Raw genomic sequence first — 25,218 nt, 5'->3', positions numbered from 1 at the left:
GCCTCGTTCCAGCTCGGCCCTGGGCTCTGCTCCTCGCTCCCGAGTCTCGGCCCTTGGCTCTCCGCCCTCCGCTCCCCGCCCCCGGGCCCCGGCCCTTGGCCTTCGGCTTGGCCCTCCGCTCCCCGCGCCCGGACCCTGGCCCCCGGGCCCGGGCTGCGCCTCCTTGGGCCCGACCGGGCTGGGGTGGCGCCGTCTGCGGGGGCCCAGCGCGCCAGCCGGCCCCCGGGCGGCTGTTTCCGGGTGTGCGAGCCCAGCGCTCCCCGAGGAACCGAGCCCCGACGGATTCTGAGAAGACGCCGGCGGCGAGCCCCGGGACGGCGGGTTCTGCCCCGGGGCGCGTCGGAGGAATAGCGGGGCTGCCACGCTTGTCCAGTTACCGCATCCTGTTGCTTTAACTCCGTTCCGGTATTGAGTGATTCTGTAAACTGAACCTCTTTATTACGGCTTTACTCAGAGCTTTGCTCCTGTGTTACTGAGGTGCGTCTTCCTATTCCTTTGCACACTGAATGTTTTCGGCAGCCTTTTCGGAAGCAGCTATTTGACTGGTAAACATGAACACGAGTGAATGAGGTAAAGTCACAGTGGGAAGTTACTGCTGGAGAAATAACAGTATTGCAACTGGGATTGAGTAACGCCTTTTTTCCCTTGGGAGAAGCATTACTTTCTCCAGGAACTGCGTTGCTTATTTCTTAGGGATATTGGTTCTAATACATAAGTATATTGTAGAAACTATGCAGAAACTTACTTTCATCCCAAATCATGTATGATAGCCGCCTATGCATAAGTAATCTGCACATTTTTATTTTGCCTGAATTCCTTTGTTCGGTCATAACAGTAATACTATCTCCCTTCTGTCTGATTTTGTCAAAATTCCTTCCCAGAAAATCCATGGAGCAAGCATCTTACACATTATCACCAACAGTTTACTGATGTGTTTTAATTCATTAAAAATTTAATTATAAACAACATACATACTGTTCATTTTCTTGTTCCTATTCACCCAGATTTAAAAATACTGTTTCTCATTGTTTTTTACTTGTAGAGACAGTGTAGCAATGGCTGCTGTTTATTCTGGCATTTCCCTTAAACTTAAGAGCAAGACAACCTCTTGGGAAGATAAACTAAAGTTGGCTCATTTTGCTTGGATGTCCCATCAGTGCTTTCTACCAAATAAAGAACAAGTAAGTTTAGTATAAAACTTGCATTTTTATGATCTAAAATAATCAGTGTACAAATCATATATTGACATTTATTAAAAGATTAGAAAAGTTGGAAAGGAAACTTCATTGGAAGTTAAAAGTAATAGATTGAAGGTTGGGAAGTACAGAAGTATCAGTGTTCGTATTAAGCCATGTTGGAAATTTAAGTGGACTTTAGGAAGGAAGTTACTCTTGTATTAATGTTTCTCAAGCTTATTTTGCTAAGAAGTTAATTCAGGAAATACTAAGATGACAGGTTCATGAGGTGGGGTTGATATACATCTCAAGGTTGATGTTAAGAAAGGAAGCATAAGATATGTTAAAGATGGATTATAAAGCATGGTATGTAGTTTTTATATCTACTAGTGCCCACATGTGGTGCACATGCCTGGAATGGCATGAAATGGGTGAGATGGTGACCTTGGCTGGCAGTTTGAACCATATTGTTGCTGTTCCTATCCTGAGAATTGCTCCTGTTAGCATTAGTTACTCCCCATACTATTATTGATAATTCTTGTACCAAGCTGAGGCCATGGGTTGAAAATATAGATCAGCTGTAGAGTACTTGCCTAGCATGTTTGAGGCCCTGGTTTCCATCCTCAGCACACAGACATACACATGAGCAAGCTATGAGGATGACTGAGGTCTCATCACCTCTCCTAAGTGTGTGGTGCTTGAGAAACATGTCACAATATATGTGTGCAACTCTTTCTCACGCAGTACTTGTGTATCAGTTTGCCTTAACTCCTTTCTCCTAAATGAGGGAGTTTAGAGGTTAAACTACCTTTGACCTGGGAAGCCAGCATATAGATTCTAGTACTCTTACTGCCTTTTTGCTTTGTTGTAGAAGATCCATTCTGTAATCATTCTGAACATTTCTTGTGTCTCTCACTCTAAGAAGAGAGGGGACAATGGGGCTGGGAAGGTGACTCAGTGGTAGAGTGCTTGTCTTGCATGCCTGAGGCCCTGAGTTTGATTCCTCAGCACCACATAAGCAAAAAGAAAAAAGCCGGAAGTGGCACTGTGGCTCAAGTGGTAGAGTGCTAGCCTTGAGCTGAAGAGCTGAGGGACAGCGCCCAGGCCCAGAGTTCAGGCCCCACAACCGGACCCAAAGAAAAAAAAAGAAAAGAGGGGACAAGACATCTAGAGCTTCACCTGAGACTAGGAAGATAAAGCTAGTGTTTTCTCCTTTTTATTCTTTACAAAGAAATACTTTAAAATTATGAAACATTCTTGTAATATTGTCCCAGGTGAATTTCTGTTTCATTTTAAATACTTAAATATTTAAATTTCAATCCAATGTGTCAATTTATGAGTAGAATGCATCTTGGTCACTATCATTCTTTTCAACATTTACCCTTCCATAGATCACATGGGTGAACTTTTAAATTCAAAATGTTTCCCTTGTAGTTGGTTTTTGTCATGGCTGAATGACCCCATGCTGTCCAACATCTTTCCTTTTTTGGGGGGGGAGGAGGGGTTCGGTTGTGGGCCTGAACTCTGGGCCTGGGCACTGTCCCTCAGCTCAAGGCTAGCACTCTACCACTTAAGCCACAGCGCCACTTCCAGCATTTTTTTTTTTCCTGCTTATGTGGTGCTGAGGAATCGAACCCAGGGCCTCATGCATGCAAGGCAAGTGCTCTACCACTGAGCCACCTTCCCAGCCCCAACATCTTTCCTATAAAAGAAATTCATATGTTTTTACAGTATGTTTGCTCCAAATGCAGGTTTTACTTGATTGGGCAAGACAGTCGTTGGTTGCATTTTATAAGAAAAAACTTGAGCTGAAGGAAGATATTGTTGAAAGGCTTTGGGTCTATGTGGATAACATTCTACATAGCAGAAAATTGCAGAGTCTTCTCAAGAAAGGAAAGACAGTCAATCTTCAAGTTTCCCTTATTAAGGTAAATTAGTGGTTTCTTCTGTTGAATTGTTTGTGTGCCTCTTAATTTTCAGTTACTACTTAAGCTTATTTATTCAGGACCAATTATATGAAGATGGAGGAAATTTCAAGGTGAGGAGAAGGAAGTAGGAATACTATCAGAATTATAAGTTTATTGAATGAACTAGGCACTGATGGCTCATGCCTATAATCCTTGTTACTCGGGAGGCTGAGATGTAAGCATCACGGTTCAAACTTCAGGAAAGTCTGTGAGACTCTTATTTCCCATTAAGTATCAGAAAACTCGATGTGGTGCTATGGCTTAAAGTGGTAGAATGCTATCCTTGAGTGAAAAAGCTAAGGAACAGCCCTCATACTTGAGGTCAAGCACCATGACTGACAAAAAATAAAATAAAATAAAAATTAAATGCATGTTGTATGGCTTATATTGTGGTAAGCACTTTATATATATATATTTTTTTTGGGTCCGGTTGTGGGGCTTGAACTCTGGGCCTGGGCACTGTCCCTCAGCTCTTCAGCTCAAGGCTAGCACTCTACCACTTGCGCCACAGCGCCACTTCCGGCTTTTTTCTTATGTGGTGCTGAGGAATCGAACCCAGGGCCTTGAGCATGCAAGGCAAGTGCTCTACCACTGAGCCACCTTCCCAGCCCATCACTTTATATTTTTTGATGGTAAAGAAATGCTTAAAACCATTTCATAAACAGGTTTTTACTGCTTTTTTACATAGGAAAGATGGTCAGCAAATTTTGGCTAGTTGTCTGATTTCCCCTTCTACACCTTTCTCTTGGTCTTGAGATCAAAGGCCAAAGTCTGGACAGGAATCTTTTCAAAGGTTTTTGTCTGAAAATGATTTTTTGGAAAGTTTCAGATCAGAAAGTATGAAGTTCACTGTATTTTGCAAAGATCAACTTATCACAATGAAAAATACTACTAAAAGCATTTAGTATGTGATGGCCTGAGAAATGCTAAGTTGCTTGCCTTCTGTCATAATATTGATAAGTAGCAGAAGTGGGGTTTTAGCCTAGATGAGCCTGATTGCAGAGCTTGACTGACTAGCATCACCTCTTAGGTACATTGAAGGAGGGAAGTAAGCAGAGACAAGGATGCAGGTGAACAGTGGGTGGTCCTTGAGACTGCCTTATCTATTGTGTCATTTAAAAAAATACTGGTCATTCTGAATGGTCCTTCAGAACATTGCAGGAAGATTTAGAACATAAGGAATACAGTAAGTATATTACATAAATTACAGTCCCAGTATAAATTTGTAAGACTTTCATCAATGAGTTGTATAAGCAAAAATACAGAGCCCACTGGTGGTGTGTTGATATCTGAGGACCTAGTGTGTTTGTCACAGCTTTTCTAGCAAAGCTCTGAAACTCCAAGGCAACACTTGAGTGGAAATACTAATGCTCGTCTCACAGGGCTGCTGATAGCTTAGAATCCAGGACAGATTAGATTCCTAAATGCCTCTAGGCTAGGAGCAAGTTATTCAGCCTATCAAGTGAATTTTTAGCCATCTGGCTGGCTCTCAGGTACAATGTTAGGGCCTCACACTTGATAGACTGGCAGGCACTGTTCCATTTGAACCATACCTCCAGCCATGCTTTTTACTGATTATTTGGGAGATCCAATGATCTTTTCTGTCTGGATTAGCCATGACCCTCCAGATTTCAGTCTCCCAAATAGCTTGCATTACAGGTGTGAGCCATCAGCATCCTGCTCAAATTTTGGAGGCTTGAGAACAATAAACAGTGGGTTGGATGAATAATAAATGAATAGTAACTAGCAGCATTTGCTTTCCTTTTTATAGTGTCCTTACTTTGGCTTTTTTCCTTTTTTACTAAGAAAAGTGTAATTGAAGTAAAAATGTATGTTAGTCATGCATGGTCTAAGTGCCTCTGTCTAGCCACCTGGTCACAGCTGAGCTGAGTTAGAGATTTGGGGTCTAAGTAGTGACTACTGACATTTGAACCTTACAAACTGTTTTTACAAAGAGTGGAGACCTGGAGGTGTAACTCAATACAGCAATAGCTGTGAGAAAGCTGAGTGAGATTATAAGGCCCTGACTTGAAGTTCTAATACCAGCACACAAACACACCAAAACAAACAAAAATGGTTATCAAACTTCAAAAGCGCTAATCCTTTTTGGAACTGATTGTCGGGAAATGAAGGAATTAAAACAGGGACAGAACTTTGCTTTCTTGATGTGGTAAGCCAAGTCCAACTCTTGCAGATTGATGATCTGGGCTTTACCTTTTCATTGAGATGGGAGAAAGGACCACTTGATTGTGTTCCATCTTCTGTATATGTATTGGTTCACAGCAGTCACCTGTCTTCTTTCTTAATATGCAGATCATAAATGAGAGGATAGCTGACTTTGCTCTTTTGGGTCGCCATGGAAACATCTGTGCTGTCCTGCACTGCTGTGAGGGCATCCTCTCGACACCCGCCCTTGCTGTCATCTACACAGCCAAACAGGAGCTGATGGTGACCTTGCTGAGCCAACTCTGCTGGTCAGCCTGCCAGCAGCCAGAAGGAATGGTGACAGCTCATCTGTTCAAGGTCATTCACCTGGCTCTTGGCCATTACCTCTTGCTCCAGCAGCAGCAGGCCAACTCCAGACGTGTCTTTGGGGATGTGACTGGGCACCTGCTCCAGCCTTGCCTCATTTTGAGGCATTTGCTCTCTGGGGGCACGTGGACACAGGCTGGTCAGGGCCAGCAGTGGCAGGTGCTGAGCCGGGATATCAGGAATCAGATTGAAGCTGTGCTTCAAGGTGGAGTTTTTCGGCCTGATCTGCTGTCATCTTACAAAGAGGAGCTCTTGGACCAACAGCAAAATGACAAAAAAATGGGAGCCCTGAAAAATCTTCTCACTCCAATGGACACTGTGATCACTCAGTTGATGGATATTGGTAACTCTAAACAAGACCTTCATGCCTCTGTTGTGGCCAGCGCAGTGGCCTTGCTGTATAGGCTCTTTCTGGACTCCTACCTCAAGGAGGGAAACCAGTTTCTCTGCTTCCAGGCTCTTCCCAAACTGTTTGGCTGCTTGCGACTCTCACACCTTCAAGAAGGGGAGGTGGAAACTCTGTCCACATCAGATTGGACCACAGAGCTTCTAGCTGTGGAGCAGCTTCTAAACTCAGTGGCTACCAATAACATCTACAATGTGGCCGCTGATCGGATTCGGCACGGGGAGGTGCAGTTCCTCTTCTACCGCCGTGTGGCTGAGTTGCTAATAAACAATTTACAAGCACCTGTGCCAGCCTGGTTCCGCTGCCTCAAGATTTTGATTTGCTTGAATCATTTGATTTTGGAGCCAGACCTGGATGATCTGTTGTCTTCTGCTTGGATTGATGCAGAAGTAACAGAGTTTCGAACCAAAAAAGCCCAGGAGATGCTTATTCACACCCTCTTCCAGACATACGCCAAACTCCGACAGGTGCCACAGCTGTTTGAGGAACTTCTGGGGGTGATCTGTCGTCCAGCTGCGGAGGCATTGAGGCAGCCTGTGCTAGCCTCAGGCCCCTCCATGGCCCTCTGTGAATGCCTCCTGGAGCTTCCACCAAGTCAGATCCTCGACACGTGGTTGCTTGTGCTAGAGAAGTTCCAGTCTTTAGTTCTGCCTAGTTTGCAGAGTGATGCTGACATGCCCCTAAAGGCCTTGTCGCTGAGCTCACTGCTACACTGCATCATGTTCAACATGAGGAGCCTGGATAGTGGCATGCCCCTGCCGGTCATCAGACGGACACAGCGCATGATGGAGAAAATGCTTGGAGAGCTTGTGAAGCCACTGCTGGCCTTTCTCCTTGATCCTCCAAACCCAGATACTGAGCTGTGGCAGAAGGTGTGTGATTCCACATTCCTCCTGTCTTATACCTGGGCCCAGGTGGATGCCACTTTCAGTTTGAACTGCAGCCAGTATTGCTCTGTGGCTGGGCCCCTGACTGGAGTTGCTCTGGATGGCTCAAATCTTCCTTTGTTGCTCCCAGGTGTGGACACACAGCATTGGAAGAAAGTAGAGAAGTTCATGGTACAGTCCAACTCTCTCAGTAGATATTGCTTAGAACAGCTCTACCTGCAGAAAATGAAAAGAACTTTAATGCAGATTGGTTCTGGGTCTGAAGAGACTTTTCAAATTTTGAAGCATGATGCTGCCTACATTCTTGATTTAGGCAGAGAAAGTTTGAGTCAGAGGACAGCAGCTTCCTGGGATGGGCAGATAGGGACTGTGAGTGCATCCACATACCCCGTAGCACACTGGCACTTGATTGTGTCAAATCTCACAGTTCTCATACCCTGCCTTTGTCCAGATGATGTGAGGTACCTAGCCAGTGTCCTGTTAAGAACTCTACCAACCAACAAAGCCCAGGAATGCCTAGCAGATGAAGAATCATTTATCACCCTTGAGAAAGTATCCACATCCCTCCTTCACAGCCCTCTCTTTCCAGAGATGCAGTCTCTCCACTCTGCCTTCCTGATGTGCCTTGTTACCAGGTGTTCTGGCATTTTGTGTTCTGGTGCCCACCGTGACCTGGATCTTCTCTGTCAGCAGCTCCCCTGGCTTCTTAAAAAGGACAACCATACAATTGAAGCTTATTGGGAAGCCAAATTTGCAAAAGTTGGGCCTGAAAGTGTAGAACCAAGAGGAGAAGTTACCCAGACTTTACTCTTCTTTGTCAAGAGGGACTTCCCCATCCAACTGGAGGAAGGACAACTAGAAGGCCTTCTGGGTCTCATGGAGGTCATCTCCACTCTGCACTTGGACAGCCTCACTCCAGCCTATCATGTGCACTGTTTTACTCTGCTACTATCCATGGCTGTCACCACACTGAGATGTTCTCACTCTTCCCTGGCCCTCCGGTTCTTGGTGACTTGCTATCAACTTCTTAGTGGCCTGCAGAATGGAAAGAGTGCCCGCTTTGTGTTTAAAGTTATGTATGTCAGTGATATTTTTGAGATTGTGTTGACCTCACTGTTTCAGGCCAGTAGTAGGCTTCTTGTTGAGGTGGATGACCCATGTTGGTTGGAGCTCCTTCAGGAGGTGGGGACATTCTTGGAGCAGCTAATGCAGATGCTCATCCAGCTAAAGCTGAGCGTGGTGCTCAATTTTGGGAAAATTGCCACATTCCTCTCAAAGTGCAAACTGTACCCTGAGGCAACTTCCACCAAACAGTTGAAAATCCAGAGCCCTCTGGGAAGCCAGCTGCTTCTGGTATCCCTAACCAAGTTGTGCCAAATTCTAGGGCCTTTTGTCAGTGAGCAGAGGCAGCCTCAGGAGACCCCGGCAGTGCTGCCTGAGCTGCTGCAGCAGGCCATGATGCAAACAGGCACTGTGCTGCAGCTCTGTTCAACGCCAGAACTGGGGGGCTGCCACCTGCCCTCAACTCTCTTCTCTGCCATTGCCACAGTCTTGGAAGTGGACCTGAGCCAGCGCCATAGGGATGGAGGGCCTGAGGTGGCACAAATGGCAGAGAGAGCACTGCCCTCCCATACTGCCCTGTACCAAGATGTCTATGCTCGGCTGCTGTCAGAGCTGGTGGCCCTCACAGGGAATATGCCATCTTTCCAGGCAGCCTTGCGGTTTCTAACTCTGTTCTTTTCAGCTCCAGAGCTTCATCCCAAGAAGGGATCTGTTTTCACCTCCATGTTTCATTCTGTGAGAAAACTTCTTGCAGGTAAGAAGTTTCCTCGAGTCAATTCTGTACTGCATGCCCAGGTCAGCAGGGGCCCAGCAGCTGCTCACAGGGTTGCTGGGCCTCCTCCTCACTTATGTGGGACATCAGAGGATGTCCCATGGGGCTGTGGGATTCTGCCTCCCTGTCCTGGTGTTTGGGACTTCATTTTCTCTCCTTCCAGTGGTATCTTTGTTTATGGCTTTCCTCACCACCCTACGCACACTGTAGTCTTTTAGGTATGCCTCTCTGGTCCATGAGTCCTCACTTGTTTTAGAGATTGTCCTGTATGTGTTTAAGTTTGCAGACTTGTTGGCCTTAAGCTCACCCTGGCCATGGATTGGTTATTCATGAGGATAATTCCATTCTTGCGAGACTTCTCAGCATCAGGCCTGTTTGCCATAGTTTGACATCTTTAAAAAAAAAAAAAAGAAGGCATAAAAAATTCGAGTAGTTGGGCTGGGAAGGTGGCTCAGTGGTAGAGCGCTTGCCTTGCATGCCTGAGGCCCTGGGTTCGATTCCTCAGCACCACATAAGCAAAAAAAAAAAAAAAAAAGCCGGAAGTGGCACTGTGGCTCAAGTGGTAGAGCGCTAGCCTTGAGCTGAAGAGCTGAGGGACAGCACCCAGGCCCAGAGTTCAGGCCCCACGACCGGACCAAAAAAACAAACAAAAAAAAATTCGAGTAGTTTAATTCCTAGCAAGCCTCTTGCCTTGATCAGCTCATACCCAGTGTGTTGCTAGGCTGTAGGGTGAGGTGGGGCATGTTCACCCAGTCTCATTGTGGTGTCTAGTGGGTGTCATCCTGTTAGCCAGCCAACAGGACCTCTAATAGCCTGGTATGTTGGTGCACAGTTGATCTCTAAGTCCTCCAGGTCAAAAGTTAGGGGCTTCTATGGAGCCATTGAACGACTGTTTAGAAAAAATGGTGTTAAGCAAAAAACCTACATTACAAAAATGTTACTACCATGATTACAACTGCATTAAATGTACATGCATATTTAAGATAATCATTGTATTACAGTGTTAACATTGTTGCTATGTTCTTATGGTGTCTTCATTTTTAATGGTTAATATTCTAAAGTATTTTAATCATTATAAATCAATATTTTTCCATAATTTAATTCAGTTACTGTAAGAATACCTAGGTTGATACTTTTGAATGTCTGTAAAGAGCTTCTGTACTCTAAAAATGGCTATATTAGGGCTGGGAAGGGGGCTCGGTGGTAGAGCGCTTGCCTTACATGCATGAGGCCCTGGGTTCAATTCCTCAGCACCACATAAGCAAAAAGAAAAAAGCCAGAAGTGGCTCTGTGACTCAAGTGGTAGAGCACTAGCCTTGAGCTGAAGAGCTGAGGGACAGCGCCCAGGCCCAGAGTTCAGGCCCCACGACCGGACCCCCCCCCCCCAAAAAAAAAAAAACATTAAAAAAAAATAAAAATGGCTTTATTTAGATAATATAGTGAATGGCCGTTAGGATTTGTATGCAACCTACCTTTACGCTTCCCAGAACCAGAAAGGTTAATATTGATGTCTTCCCTGTTCTAAGACAGCAAATACTACGGTGCAGAGTTTTCTTTCAGCTGTGGCAGCTGCTGAAGAGTTGCAGTAAGAGATAGGAAGGTCTTTAGAGGTGTCCATAACACCTCAATATGGAGGGCTAGTCAGCCCCTTGGGAAGTGAGGCCACCTAGTCTGCCTGGGCTGCTGCCAGCCAGACCTGGGTGTGTAGCCTGGACAGTGCTGTGGTTATCTCCTTGTCAGTTACCATACTGTCTTGAGCTCAAGTGTGGATTAGGCAAAAAAACTGACGTGACATTTTTCATCTTAACTGTGTCAGTGGTTCTTTTAGGGATTGCTGTTCCTCTTAGTGGGGCTGAGTCCTTTGTTAAGGCTAGGGGCCACATTCTCTGTGAGCATCCTGGGGAGTAGCTAGCATCTGAAGCTCTGGTCACTCCCCCTTTGGTAAGCAGAGCAGTGTGTCTCCTTCCCACCTAGTCCTGATGAGCCTTGAACACCATGCAGTGACCATAGGTTCATCTTACTCAGTATGTCAAACTGAGTGACTGTGTGAAAGATCCACTAGCCAAAGTCCACCTTTTAGGATTTAGAAACAGATGTTCCCAATCAGCATCCATAGCCCTGAGGGGTAAAGGTAACCTGAAAGCCTGGTCTGAAGGCTTGCAGCCAATCCAGAGCTCTTAAGTTCAAATTGTTCAGCCTTGAGCTCTAACTTGTGGTACCTCTGACCCCAGGAACAGAGTGTCAGCCCTGGTAAGGCCTGCGTGAGCCTGGGCCCCTCCACCCATTCACACACCTGAGCTGTCAGACAGTCTAGTTGACTGTGGGTGGTGAGGGGTAGGAAGGAATGCCAATGCTGAGGCTCCTAAGGTGCTGGGGAGGTGGGGGTATGAGGGTGATCATGCAGTGCTGTGATTTTCCCCAGTCCTTGGGGAATTTGGCTTTTACATGGTAGCTTTTAAACTGCAGAGCATTCCTGACAGTAGTCAACCGTGGGTGCCAGTGCTTTAGAACTGGCCCTCTGAGTAGGATTGTCCCCTGCTGTGGAGGAAAGCCCTGCTGTTTTGACCTAATTAACAGATAATCTGTATGGATCACAGGGAAGTGGGCCTGCGAATGCTAGAAACCCAGCTAGAACATGGGCTGGGTCGAGATGGTGTATGCAGGCCACCTGGTGGCTGCAAAAATGGAGATGGAGAACCCTCCCAGAGATGGTTCTTGAGGTGCAGATGGAGAGCCCTCCCCGAGGGGGTTCTTGAGGTGTAAATGGAGAACCCTGGGGGGGGGGCTCTTGAGGTGCAGATGGAGAACCTTCCAAGGGGGGCTCTTCCTGTAGGTGCTGCGCCCTTGTCTTACTTGCCACGGTTGTTGGTTCTGCTCTACCCATCTCACTGATGAGGGAGTTGAGGAGAGCTTGTAGGGTCTGGGACCTCCAACTTGATGGCTCAGAGCCCCTGGCCTACCCCAGGGGTCGTCACCCCTGTTGTGACGACAGGTGACCAGGAAGTGGAAGAAGCTGTTGTGGTGATGTGGAGCAGCCTGAAGGGCTGGCCAGAAGCACACCTGGGATTAGTCATGGAGGACCTTTGGATGTTCTGACTTAAGGCTTTCTTGTGAGACCACTGGCCAGAGGCCCCAGGGTGCCAGAATGCCTGATGACTCAACCAACGGTCCTAGCAAGTTCATAGGCTTGTTGTTGTTGTTGTTTTAAATCTTTCTAGTATCCTATTTGAAAATAGCCCCTTCCTATTGAAACTTGATTTTATAAGGAAATAGGAGAAAAAGAGGAAGTTACAAAATAACAGTCACTAGTCTGCCATGGCCCAGCAGTAACTGCTCTTAAGCATGCTGTCCTGTGTGTGTGTGTACAGGTAGATCTGAACGAGAGGGTCACCAGCCATTAGTGTCTTCTTGGTTGCCAGAGTTGCTTATCTGACCACCATGAGTTATTGAACTCATAGGCTGGGTGCTGCCCCTGAGCTTTTTTTGCTCAAGGCTAGTACTCTACCACTTTGAGCCACAATTCCACTTCTGGTTTTCAGGTGGCTAATTGGAGATTAATTGGAGTCTCAGTTTCCTCCCTGGGCTGGCTTCAGACAGCGATATCTCTGCTCAGATCTCAGTCTCCTGAGTAGCTAAGATTGGTCCCGGCCTCAAATAAGGGTCTTTATTGGCTGCATAGCTGTTCTGATAATACAACTCATCATGGCTCACTGTGTCTTGTCTGCTATGCTTTGGTTTCTTTTCTCACAGATCCAGACATTTCTGCACAGGTCACTCAGGAAATAGAGACTCACTTGGAAGCCCTGTTCACCCAGATGTTGGAGGCTGGGACGATGGAGGACTTTGGGCTGGTGATGCAGTCTATTCTCAAGGGCCTGGACGTTAGTCATGCATGGAGAGCAGACCTACAGGCCAGTTACCTACTTCTCCCTTTACAGAGGCCCATTGGGGGTCTGCTCCAATGATAAGGCTTGTTTAGGATTCCATGTCATCTCTAAAAGTAATCCAGACAGATTCCCACTGAGTGAAGGTAGAACAAGGAGTCAAGGGGAAAGGAGCCTGGTAGGGGGCTGGCTACCTGGCCTTGGCTTTATATTTTCAAAGGGGAAGCTGCGTGCCAATGGCTTATGTCTGTATTCCTAGCTACTCAAGAGGTTGAGACTGGAAGATTGTAGTTTGAAGCCAGCTTGGGCATAAAAAAATCAGTGAGACTTGTCTCCCATTAAGCAGCAAAAAACTGAAAGTAGAGTTGTGGCCAGCTTTGACTAGAAAAAGCCAACAAGAGTGTGAGGCCTAGCACATACACACAAAATGGACACTTGAGATTGTAAACCTATGCTCTTACTACCTGAGATGCTAGATCTTACACATTCACAATATTGACCCAGGAAAAAGTCTTGTTCTGTTCATCCACTATATGTTTAGGGAGCTACTCTTGATTTGTCCATAGCTATAGTCTAGCACTTAAGCATGTGGGCTCATGAACTTGCTGTATTTTCTATATAGTTCTTAGAAAGTCCTTCATGAGGTTATCTGTACAGAATGCCTCAGCTAGGGCCCACACAAGCTGAGAGTCTGCTCCTCTGGATGGTCCAGGAGCTTGATTGGTCCAGTGCTCCTAGAGGACAAGGGCTCCTCAGACTTAGACCAAAGCTCTTCTACCTCATAGTGGTTTCTGGCCACAGAAACTGGCTCTGGCCAGTTTACACCCGAGAATTGACTTTGAACTGTGAGCCCAAAGTCTGGGCACTTGTGCTACCCCTACCCACTGCTTGCCATGCTTTCCCATCTCTTTGAAATAGTGTGTTTCCTGCATGATTGGGCCTGAGCTTTGAGAAGGATTCTAGGTTTTTTAGCTTTTTTTTTTTTAAGCAAGTGCCAAGTTTGTATTTAGACAGTAATCAAGGAAGACTCACTAAGGAAGAGGTAGAAGCTTGAGTTGAGAGTTGAGAATGAAGGATTAAGGCACACAGCACATGAGGATACTTGTCTGTTGAAGGGTAAATGAGTGTGAGAAGATGACAGGCACAGAGTCCTCCAGATAGATGTTCCAGCAGATGTGTGGGAGAGCAGGAACAGACAGGCTTGCAGACATGTATGGTCAGGGGAAGAGAAGAGAAAGGCAAGGCAGGGCACAGGTTAAAGGCCAGGGTCAGGGCCTGTGCTGTGGGGCTTCACAGTGTTAAAAGAGGAGGAAGTTGATGTGAGGCTGAAAATGAAGGTATAAAATGTGGGACTGACTGACTGGGACGATGGTTTTAGTAAACACTTAGTAAAAGTGGGTTCCTGCAACTTACGATCTGGTTTTAACCTGTCAACTGTGACCACACCTCACTTAACATTCTCTATCAACTCTTTGATCAGTACCCATGTGTGATTCTTATTGAGTAAAAAGATAGTCCATGCATCTGTCTCTCTCCCTGAGGTCGCTGTCCCAAGCCATTTATGGACCTGATTTACACAGACATTCCAGAAGCCCCTGCTCTGCCAGAGCTCTGCAGTTTCCCTGTGTCCCTGTGAAGGGTGTTGTCATCTGACAAGGCCATCTAGGGCTTTGTCACGTCAGCACCAATGAGAAGCCCTTTCCCCAGGGATGTTCTCCCTAAGAGGGTTGACTGCTTCTATGCTAAAGTCCTTTCTTGTTTCAGGCTGTGTTGTCTGCTGTCAGATTGCTCAGACTGCTGCTAAACTGCCCACTCAGCGGAGAGAAAGCAAGTTTGCTGTGGCGTGCAAGTCCCCAGATAGTCACGGCTCTGACGGTGAGTGACCAGCCTGTGCAGATGTGCCTCTATCTCTCCTCCCCTATAAGATGACAACTAGCTGAGCAGGGTGGCGGGTTTGTGTCCCATCCACACACAGCTTGACAATAGCAAACTGGCATGGTGATGGCAAGGAGGTACAGATAAACTGAGGGAGGCTGGTGACAACAGGTTACTTGAGCCTGTGTGACCAGAGGAGATGAGGGGGATCCCAAGGCTTTCTTTGTCCTCATAAAATGCTATGGCCAGATAGTGTGCCTGTGTTTGGAGGGGCTTGTGTGTATGTATATAATGCCTGTGATACAATGAGGGAGAGCCCTCTGGAGGGTGCTGACACTGTAGACAGGTTACTGTCCCATCCCACCCAAGTATTGAGTTTGTGTCCAGCAGTCACTCTGTTACACCTGAACAAAGCATAGTTTTGGTGGCCAGTGTGTGTCCCTGCTCTCCAGTGGGTCTTACCCCACTGTTCTCATTTGGGCTGCAAAGGGGCAATATCTCCAGTCTTGATTCTGACTTTTGCTGTCTGGGAGAATTGTCTTGGACCAGCATATTGCCAGAGTAAAAGACTCCATAGGCTTTTCTGTTCCACAATTGTTGCTTTACCATTTCCTGAGCCTTTGCATCAGTAGCTGAAGCCTGTCTCTCATGCAGCATGTGTGTTGGTTATCTGAGGTGGTAGGGTATGTGAAGCTGATGACTGTAATGGAGTGTATGTTGACTGCACTGGTACATCAGGTTGGGTCCCACATGTGGTAAGTTGTCTGTACACCCAGGAAGCCTGTAACAAGCTGGGCAGTGTGGATCAGGACCCAGTGGTCTCCTTAGTGTCAGGTAAAGACCCCCATGTCTCCTTGGTGCCTAGGGAACATGTGGAGCTCTTTCTCATCTTGAGTCTGCCTCTTTGTTTTCCTAAACTAATTAAACAAGTGATTGAACAAGTGATTTGTGTGTGATTGTGCATGTGTGTGTGCACACTTGCACATGCATATGTGCATGCATGCATACATGCATGTGTGCCGGTCCTGGGACTTGAACGCAGGGCCTAGGTGCTGTTCCTGGCCTTCTTGCTTAAGTGGTGTATACTTTGGGCTTTTTTTTTGGCAGTTTATTGGAGTTAAGAATCTTAGATCTCAGGCTGGGAAGGTGGCTCAGTGGTAGAGTGCTTTCCTTGCATGCTTGAGGCCCTGGGCGTTCGATTCCTCAGTACCACATAAGCAAAAAAGAAAAAAGCCAGAAGTGGCGTTGTGACTCAAGTGGTAGCCTTGAGCTGAATTGCTGAGGGACAGCGCCCAGGCCCAGAGTTCAGGCCCCACGACCGGACCCCCCAAAAAAAAATCTTAGATCTCAACCTCCTGAGTAGCTAGGATTACAGGTATGAGCCACCAGTGCCCAGTGAACAAGTGTTTAATCACATGCATATAGAATTAATCTTTGATGAGAAAATAGTATATGTTCCTGACATGCAGCTTTCTTATGAGAAATTAGCTTTGTCAGCTCTTCACCAGGTAATTACTTCTCTTCATACCAAAGAACCAACAAAAGTATGGACTGAAGCAGCCAAGTCCATAATAGGTGGCCCTTGGAGGTGGGAGTTGGCCTCTTAGTCCCTTTGAACTTGCACATGGCCATGGCAGCTAATTTTGAGGAATGGAATGCCTAGTGCTTTAGTGTTTGTTATTTCATTGAAGTGTGGCCTTTTTTCCTTCACTCCTCCTGCCTTGTAGCTGCAACACCGAGAGGCCTGTCAGGAGCAGCCAGTGGCTGTTGCTGTGGTTGGGCCTATTCTAGATGTCCTGGCTGCCCTGCTGCGACAGGGAGAGGAAGCCATCAGCAACCCTCACCATGTCAGCTTGGCCTTTGGTATCCTGCTGACAGTCCCTCTGGACCACCTGAAGCCGCCAGAGCAGGGTCACATCTTCCTGAAGATGCACAATGTGCTCTTCTCCATCCTGCAGTGCCACCCTAAGGTGAGGAGAGGAGTGTTGACAGCTGCCCAGGATGAGCCTAGACCACTGTCTCCAGAGAAGCAGTCACAGGGCTCAGAAGCAGAGCACTACCTACTTCAAGGGTTTAGAGAGATCTTTGGGAATGTGAAATAATTTTTGCAAAAATGACTTCTTCCTGAGCACGCTGCAAAACGTCATAAGACATGAAGAGTTTTGCTAGGGCTGTATGGCTCAATGGTAGAGCACCAGATGTGAGTAGAGGAGCCCAGCAAGGCCCAGACCTCAAGCCTTCACTGGCACAAGAAAACCCAAAACAAATGAGAGAATTCTTCTGACCTTTGTTGTATTTTTTGTTCTGTGGGTAAAAGCAGCAAGAAGTGCCAGAACTGCCAGCCTGGCTACTGCTGGCCTCGGGTATCTTCGGCACTAGGAACCGAATCTTTAATTTTATTCTAACTAGTTTAAATGTGGTAGTCATGTGGGCTCATGGGTTGGGTTTGACATGGTGAGGAACTTGAATACAAAAGAAGCTTTTTTTTGTCATTTTAGTCTTATCTGTCAAGACAGTCCCAAGCAGACCCTTTTATCCCTCTTAATTGAGCACTTTTGGTCCCCAATCTAAATGAATTTATGTAATATTTTTCTCTCATATCAGTTCTACTTGAGTAAGTGGGTTACTGCTGTGCCATTATGGTTTATTTCTGCACATGCCCAGCATAGATTAGAACCAGCTTAAGAGAAAGCACAAACTGGGCATGTTGTGAATTGGATTGCCCCACATATTCTGGGAGTTATGCCACGTAGAACTTGTACCTTAGGCTTTGTAGCACAGGGTGGGTGAGCAGTCACACTGCAAGTGAGGTGTGAAGTGCCTGTGTGGGGTAGCTGGGTACACACTGTTCTGTGTCCTGCTAGGCAAAGTTAAGGAGTCAAGCAGATGAGTCACTCATGCATCTTTGTGCTTTTTTACCTGTCTTTGCAGGTAATGCTGAAGGCCATCCCATCTTTCTTGAACTCTGTTAATAAGCTGTTATTTTCGGTTATGCGTGAAGGACGGCAGAAAGACAAAGGTAATCCAGACTAACACTATAGGGACACAGTTGAAAGTATATTTATTATATCACCATCCTCAAATAGTACTAAAAAGAAAACTACTTCAGTTGGGTTCAAATGAGAGAAATGTTCAGATTATCGATGAGTATTCAAAATCAGTTTTTAAAAATTTCACCTGTTGTAGATGCATGAAATAACTGAAAGTTATTTTTCTGAAAAATACCTAGAATTCAGGAAATTTTTTTTTTTTTTTGGTCGGTCGTAGGGCTTGAACTCTGGGCTTGGGCGCTGTCCCTGTGCTCTTCAGCTCAAAGCAAGCGCTCTACCACTTGAGCCACAGCACCACTTCCGGCTTTCTAGTGGTTTTTTGGAGATAAGAGTCTGACGGACTTTCCTGCCCAGGCTGGCTTTGAACTGTGATCCTCAGATCTCAGCCTCCTAAGTAGGTAGGATTATAAGCGTGAACCACCGGCGCCTGGCTGGAATTCAGGAAAATTTTATTGAATACATAGCTTATACATGAGATTTAAAAATGACAATAGGGTAAACAAAGGAGGAGGCTACAATGCTTGATAAGAAATCTACTCACTATCTTGCCCATGTAATTGTAACCCCTCTGTACAGTATTTTCACAATAAAAAAAATTAAAATTAAAAAAAAAATGACAATAGTCATGTTCCTGCCCTTGAGTAATTTATGGTTTAGTAGAAGACAAAGGAAGAGGTGCCACAGAACTTTCTCATTTCAACCAGAGACTGCATTGCCCTGCCTTGCACTGCCTACTTCCCTTCCAGCTTGCTGGGGCATGGTCATGCTTGACCAGCAAACAATTGCAAGCTGCCACACAGTTTCTGTGCACACATCATTTTTGCTACATCTCTGAGTTTTGGAAAATTCTCATTACTAGAAAACTAAAATGCATTGGTTTGGTTTCTTTGTTTTGCTTTTCTTCTTTTTAATATCAGTACTGGGTCTTGGTCAGGGCCCGGGCATTGTCCCTGAGCATTTTCACTCAAGGCTGATACTCTACCACTTGAGCCACTGCTCCACTTCCCAGTTTTTTTTTAAGTTGGTCATGGGGCTTGAACTCAGGGCCTGGAACTGTCCCTGAGCTTTTGCGCTCAAGGCTAGTACTCTATCACTTGGAGCCACAGCACAACTTCCAATTTTCTGGTGGTTAATTAGATATGAGTCTCATGGCTTTTCCTGACCAGGCTAGCTTTGAACCAAGATCTCAAATCTCAGTGTGCTGAGTAGCTAGGATTACAGGTGTGAGCTATGGGTGCCCAGCCCACTTAGAGCTTTTTTAGTGGTTAATTGGAGGTAAGGGTTTCGTGGACTTTCCTGCCCAGGCTGGCTTCAAACTATGTTCCTCAAATCTCAGCCTCTTGAGTAGCTGATTTTACAGGTATGAGTCACAACACCCAGTGTTGCATACTTTTGAAGTTGTACCACATAAGCGTCAAACACAATAATGAGTTCTATTAGAGACCAGAGGGGTTATAAGTGATGAAGGGTGTCATGGAAGACCATGGCAGTTGTGTATAATGTCCATCTTCTTATGAAAGGACAAATTACAGTTTTTGGAATTTAGAGAATCAAAGGTGTTATTTTGGGTGCCTTTTAAATGATTGGTATCAGTTAGTCAGCCACTTTTTTTCTTGATGATAATTTTCCATTTAACCTGCTCTATATAAATATCTTTTTAAAGTAATAGCAATTCTAATTTTATTTATTTTTTTATTTTTTGGGTCTGGTAGTGGGGCCTGAACTCTGGGCCTGGGCGCTGTCCCTCAGCTCTTCAGCTCAAGGCTAGCACTCTACCACTTGAGCCACAGCGCCACTTGCGGCTTTTTTCTTCTTGCTTATGTGGTGCTGAGGAATCGAACCCAGGGCCTCATGCATGCAAGGCAAGCACTCTACCACTGAGCCACCTTCCCAGCCCCAGCAATTCTAATTTTAAAGTAATAACAATTCTAAATTCTGAAAAGAACCTTGATTTTTCTAGTTAGGTCCCTAAAAATATTTATAGACTTCAGTATTCTGTCTTCTTCCTTTTGTTATGTGGATACTTATTTGGTCTGTCTTTTTTTTTTTTTTTTTTGTGAAAATACTATACAGAGGGGTTACAATTACATGGGCAAGGTAATGAATACATTTCTTATCAAGCATTGTTGCCTCCTCCTTTGTTTCCCCTTCCCATCCCTTCCCATCCTCCCCCCCCCCCCAGCCAAAGTTGTAAAGTTTGTTTTTTGACATAACGACTTGTACATCTCATTGTTGCAATGGGTCCACCTGTATCCCTATTTAAACGATTATTTTTTTCCCTTCCCCTCCACAAATTATACCAACGTCAAATACAGTGAAAGCAGGGGTTATACCGTGGGGGAGGGACATACAAAGCGACAAAGAAATCATCTTATAAAGAGAAACTTCTCTGAAGAGGAAAGAAGGATGGCCAATAGACACATGAAGAAATGCTCAACCTCTCTAGCCATAAAAGACATGCAAATCAAACAACATTGAGATACCACCTCACCCCAGTTAGAATGGCTATAATCAAGAACTCTAATAACAACAGATGCTGGAGGGGATGTGGACAGAACGGAACCTTACTGCATTGTTGGTGGTCTGTCTTTTTTCCAGTTAAAGAGTATAGAAAAAGTAGAAGGCTTGAGCTAACTAAAAATGTAAGGGTATTTCTGAACTAATAGATGGAGGCTGTGTGTTGTCTGTAGGAAGCATGGATGACCTGCCTGCGGCCCTGGAGTGTGCACGCCTGGTGGAGAGGATGTATAGCCACATTACTGCACGTGCTGAGGAGTTTGCCATGTTTTCCCCCTTCCTGGTGGCTGAGTATGTGACAGAGGCACAGAAGGTAAAATCCAGGAATTCCTGTTTCCAGGGCTCAAGCATGGCTTCTTACCTGAATGGACCTGCAGTGGGCCTGCTGTCCTGTGTGGGTAATCGCGGGTGGCCTCCTTGTGGAGTGATAGTCAGGTCCTCATGTGAAGGCCCAGCAGACCCCTATGCTAACGGTGCTCATATATCTAGTTCCACCACAAGCTCAGAACCTTTTCACTTGTCTCCTAGTAATCTGCTTAGGAAGTAAAATGTCATCCAGGGCCAAGAACAAGGAAGCCCAAGGATTAGGAAGTGCAAGCAGTCAGGCAGGAGGGGTTCAGCCCCTGGCCTGGGCCTCCTAGCTGCAGGATCTCTTGAATCTGAATCTCTTAGGTCAGTCATCCATCAGTAGCACTCAGATCCTTGGAGCAGATGGCGAGGTGAAAATAATGGGAAAATTTTTTTTCCCACAACAAATTGTGTCCAAATCTAGTGTTCTGGATTATGAATTCATCTAAGAATTACTGTGCTTTGGGCAGGAAATGGTTGGCTTAAGTCTTATTCCCAGCAATTTAGGAGGCAGAGATGGAAGGGTTGCAGTTTGAGGGCCAACTTGGACAAAATTTTAGCAAGACCCCATCTTAACAAACAAGCAGGTATGGCAATTCACATTGGAAATCCCAGCTGTGGGAGTTAACATAAGAGGATCACAATCCAGGTTGATCTGGGCAGAAAGCATGAGATCCTGTAAAAAGTAAAGCAGGAATTGAAGATATGGCTTAAGTAGTGAGTGCCAACCTTGAGTGAAAAAACTAAGCAAAGAGCACAAAGTTCAATTTCAAGAACTATCTACGCATATGCAATAAAACTAAAGGAAAAGTGGTTCCATAGCTCCCTGACCAAAAAAAAAAAAGTTCACTCTGGAATGTCCATGTGCTGTTATCAAACTTCCCTAAAGCTCCTGGTACCCATGGCTAGCTCACAGGACTGTAGACTGGACCTCTGTCCACTGCTGTGGGAGGACCGCCTCTCACCCCTCTGCAGAGAAACCATCTCCTACCACACAACCACGCCTGCCAGCACCTCATCTTAGGTTTGTAGCCTCCAAAACTGATGCCAAGGAAGTAAAGCAAAAACAACAGAAAAGGAAATTGTTCAGCAGAAAAGAAAGGGTGGTGGTAAGGAAAAAGGGAAAATTTGGACACAGAAAATACATTGAGAGAAGATGATAAACCAAACAGAATGAGAGGTAGGAACAAATTCCTACTCCAGCCTTCTCAAGGGAGGTCATGTCACATCTTACCACAACTTGATTTCAGGCCTCTTACCTCCAGCACTACAAGGCAATAAGTTTCTGTTAAGCTGAACCCCTCCATAAAAATGAAACAACAAAAACTGGACTGTAGAAACATTAGTTTAATTGAATATCAGTGTTAGATGCAGTATATAAGATACAACATCAGGTAGATAGTGTATTTGTGTGTAATTACTCCATGTTGGTCCACACCTACATTGCTTTCTAGGGCTGGGGACGTGGCTTAGTGGATAGAGTGCTTGATTAGCAAGTGTGAAAATGAGTTCAAGCCTCATTCGTTTCCTCATTCTTCTTCAAGGTGGGTGTTGGGTAGACCTTTGAGGGACAGGTAGGCAGCCTGGTGAGACCCTGTCGGGATAGGTTAGGCCCATTGTCTTGTGCTCTTCACATAGCCAGGAGTCCTAGCAGAAACTTGCAGGGATGTTGTCTTTATTTTCATCTTTCCTTTTATCCCCAGATTAAATTTACCAGCATCCTCTTGCTAATTAGTATAGGAAGCTTGTACTACTTGTCTTCTCCAAGGAGGTTTGAAGTTGAGGAAAATTTCCATTCATTGTCCAGCAATCTTAGTGTTGTACAAACTCTGTCTTAGAAATAAGCCATCTTGGCCAGGTGCTGGTGGCATAGGCCTGTAATCCTAGATGCTCAGAAGGTTGACATCTGAGGATCGAGATTCAAAGCCAACCTGGATAGCTATGAAAGGTAGTGACTCTTATCACCAGTTAACCAGCAGAAAGCCAGAAGCAGATAATGTGTCTCAAGTGTAAAGTGCCAGCATTAGTGGAAAAGCCAAGTTGAGAGTACAAGGTCTTGTGTTCAAGCCCTAGTATCAGCACAAAGATAAGCCATCTGAAACCCAGAGATTCACAGTGGTCTTGCTGGTTGTAATGGTTGGTGAAAGGAGACCACCACACAGTTGAGGTAGAAGAGAGTTTATTAGGCTGAACCAAACTGTGGCCTACACCAGATATAGTTGTGCAGAGAGATCATAAAGGGAAAGGCGGGGAGGAGGTGTGGCTGCAGTGGATGTGGAAGTGATTTCAGAGCCTGAAGTCCTTTTGCTGACTCACAGTCAGGTGGTTGACAGTTTCAGGCAGGTGGTTTCTGGTAAGGCTGTGTGCAGTCCTCCCACTGGCTTCATGCTTCAGGTCCCTGAAGCCCTCATGACACTCCAGGTCTGTTCCATTTATGCTCAGAACTCTGCCTTTGTTCCCAGGTGACCTTGTACCCAGCCGTAAAGGACCTGCTGCAGGAGGGTATCTACCTGGTCCTGGACCTCTGCACCGAGCCTAATATCCAGTTCCTGCGGGCCTCATTGCAGCCAGGAGCACGTGATGTGTTTAAGGAGCTATACAATGACTATCTCAAGTACCACAAGGCGAAACAGGAGGGAGAGAGGAGATACACTGCCTAGGCCACGTTGGAATATGATGTGGGCACCTTGCAGGGGCTGTGCCTTGTCCTCTTGAGCCTCCAGGGTGAAAAACTTCAGATGTTCTCATAACAATGTTGATAACTGTGTGAAACCCTTGTGAGCTATACTGCATGTTTTTATGTCATGTAATGGCTTCTTTGTTGTTTTGGGGCCTTGTCCTGATAAACACTCACTTCTAGTTAACTACCTCCCTGATCCAATGCTTTTTAATTTTTTTTCCCTTGTGTTGGTCTTGGGCTTGAACTCAGAACCTGCGAGCTGTTCCTGAGCTTTTTTGCTCAAGGCTTACCCTCTGCCACTTGAGTCAGTGATCTATTTCTAGCTTTTTGGTAGTTAACTGGAGATAGGAGTCTCAAGGACTTTAATGCCCGCATAGCTTTGAACACCCATTCTCAGGTCTTAGCCTCCTGAGTAGCTAGGATTACAGGCATGAGCCACAGATACCTTGCCCAATGCTCTGTGTGTGGGGAGAGGTGGGGGTGGAGGGGGTGTATGTCATGTGTGTGTGTCTGTTGAGACTACCTTGCTGTATGTAGTTCCTCCTGCCTTTCCCTTGAGCTGGGATTGTGAACTGTTGGCATAAACCACAGTCCTGCCAAGCGGGTACTGTGTTTGTATTTGAGTGTTGCATAGGAATCAAGGAAGTAGCTCCTGGAACGAGGACCATTCAGTGGGAACATTGCTCATCTTGTCACCATGTCATACACAGCTCAAGTCCTCTCCCAGCTAGTAACATTATAGATTTGGTGTTTTATATTCAGTACTGGGTCTATAACTAACCCTGTTTACATTATCTGCCCTTTGAGTTCTTCACATATGACAGGAGGCATTGCTTCTGCTCTCAATGCTGATGGTGCTGGGGAAACAACCCCTGATCTGCTTAGCTGAAGGCAGGGAGCCCCATCTGGTCCTGCTGGCGCTCCTGTTTCAGTGACGTCCCTTTTAGAATTCTTTTCTTTGACTTAAGAAATAATCTTTAAAAAAATAAATAGTTTAGGGATTTGCATCTGCCAGGCAAGGTTCCCTCTTCTGAGTCACACCTTCAGCCCTTTTCCTGCACTGGCTAATTTTTAGGGTTAGTCTCATTGTTTCCCCCTGGGCCCATGCTGGACCACAATTCACTTATGCTTCCTGTTCTGTCTGGGGTGAGAGGCATGCTCCACTAAACCCAGCTTCTGTTGAGTGGAGTCTTGAGGACTCTTCTTGGACTGACTTGGAATTACGATCCTCTCAAAGTCAGCTGTCCACCATTCTGAGATGGCAGGTATGTACCACCATGTTCAGCTGTTGGTGGAGAAGTGCTCACCCCCGTGTGTTTGGGCTAGCCTTAAACTGAGATCCTTCTGTGTTCAGCCTTCCAGGTAGCTAGGATTTATAGGTATGAGCCACTGGTACCCAGCAAGAAATAATCTTAATTGTTCTTATTACCTAAACAATACATTTTTTAAAATAAACTTTATTTTATTTGAGAACATACTGTACAGAGGGGTTACAATTACATGGGCAGGATAATGCGTACATTTCTTACCAAGCATTGCAGCCTCCTCCTTTGTTTACCCTTCACCTCCCTTCCCAGCCTCCCCCCTCCCCCCCACCCAATAAACAATACATTTTCATTGTAGCAATCCAAGAATTTGAAGGGAAAGGGAAAAACATTCACAAATATTCGAAAAGTATTCACTTGTGTTATCAGCTACCCAGACCACTTCTATGTTCTGGGAGTGCCTTTAATTCCTATGCTGTCATGTATATAGACATAAAATTTTCTATTAGCACAAATTGTACAAGGATTTCATTGTGATATTTTTTACAAATGTAATGTACTTTGATCAGATTCCTCCATCTATGTGCCTTTTTCCTAACTGCTCTGCCTCCTGCCTCTTCACTTTTAACTTCTTGATGATAAACTGTTGTTTGTATACGTGTATACATAGGTGTACATATGTATAACATCTATAATCTTCACCCTGTTCCTTTCCCCCTCTTCCCTCTTACTGATTCAAACACATTTTCCTGTGTATTATTTCAGTGGTTGAATAAAAATACTGGTGTATTTTTTTAA

The 25,218-nt window shown here is 45.5% G+C and overlaps 1 protein-coding gene across 3 annotated transcripts; it reads left to right on the top strand.

Moving 5' to 3' along the window:
* The first annotated feature begins 143 nt into the window (after positions 1-143).
* On the top strand, positions 144-25,218 carry Urb2 (URB2 ribosome biogenesis homolog). Of its 3 annotated transcripts, none has more exons than XM_069998172.1 (10): positions 144-405; positions 1,043-1,181; positions 2,927-3,103; positions 5,456-8,783; positions 12,552-12,712; positions 14,450-14,560; positions 16,288-16,530; positions 17,492-17,579; positions 20,301-20,440; positions 22,938-25,218. In XM_069998172.1, exons 2-10 carry the CDS (start codon positions 1,056-1,058, stop codon positions 23,133-23,135), a joined length of 4,572 nt encoding a protein of 1,523 aa, XP_069854273.1. In that variant the 5' UTR covers positions 144-405; positions 1,043-1,055; the 3' UTR covers positions 23,136-25,218. The 3 variants fall into 3 exon arrangements, with proteins under 3 accessions (XP_069854273.1, XP_069854272.1, XP_069854271.1); XM_069998171.1 differs by having other exon boundaries at positions 144-477; XM_069998170.1 differs by having other exon boundaries at positions 144-570.

The sequence above is a fragment of the Dipodomys merriami genome, unplaced genomic scaffold, assembly GCF_024711535.1.
Source record: "Dipodomys merriami isolate MVZ:Mamm:240054 unplaced genomic scaffold, mDipMer1.0.p SCAF_51, whole genome shotgun sequence".
In the NCBI taxonomy this organism is placed as follows: Eukaryota; Metazoa; Chordata; class Mammalia; order Rodentia; family Heteromyidae; genus Dipodomys; species Dipodomys merriami.
The sequence above is the reverse complement of the archived record's forward strand: the minus strand, read 5'-3'. Positions and strand labels throughout refer to the sequence as shown.

Bases quoted from the DNA above. Each gene is read 5' to 3' on its own strand.
- Urb2 (XM_069998170.1), top strand. The intron at 12,713-14,449 runs GCCAGTTACCTA...TTCTTGTTTCAG, and splicing joins CATGGAGAGCAGACCTACAG to GCTGTGTTGTCTGCTGTCAG. The intron at 17,580-20,300 runs GTAATCCAGACT...TGTTGTCTGTAG, and splicing joins AGGACGGCAGAAAGACAAAG to GAAGCATGGATGACCTGCCT.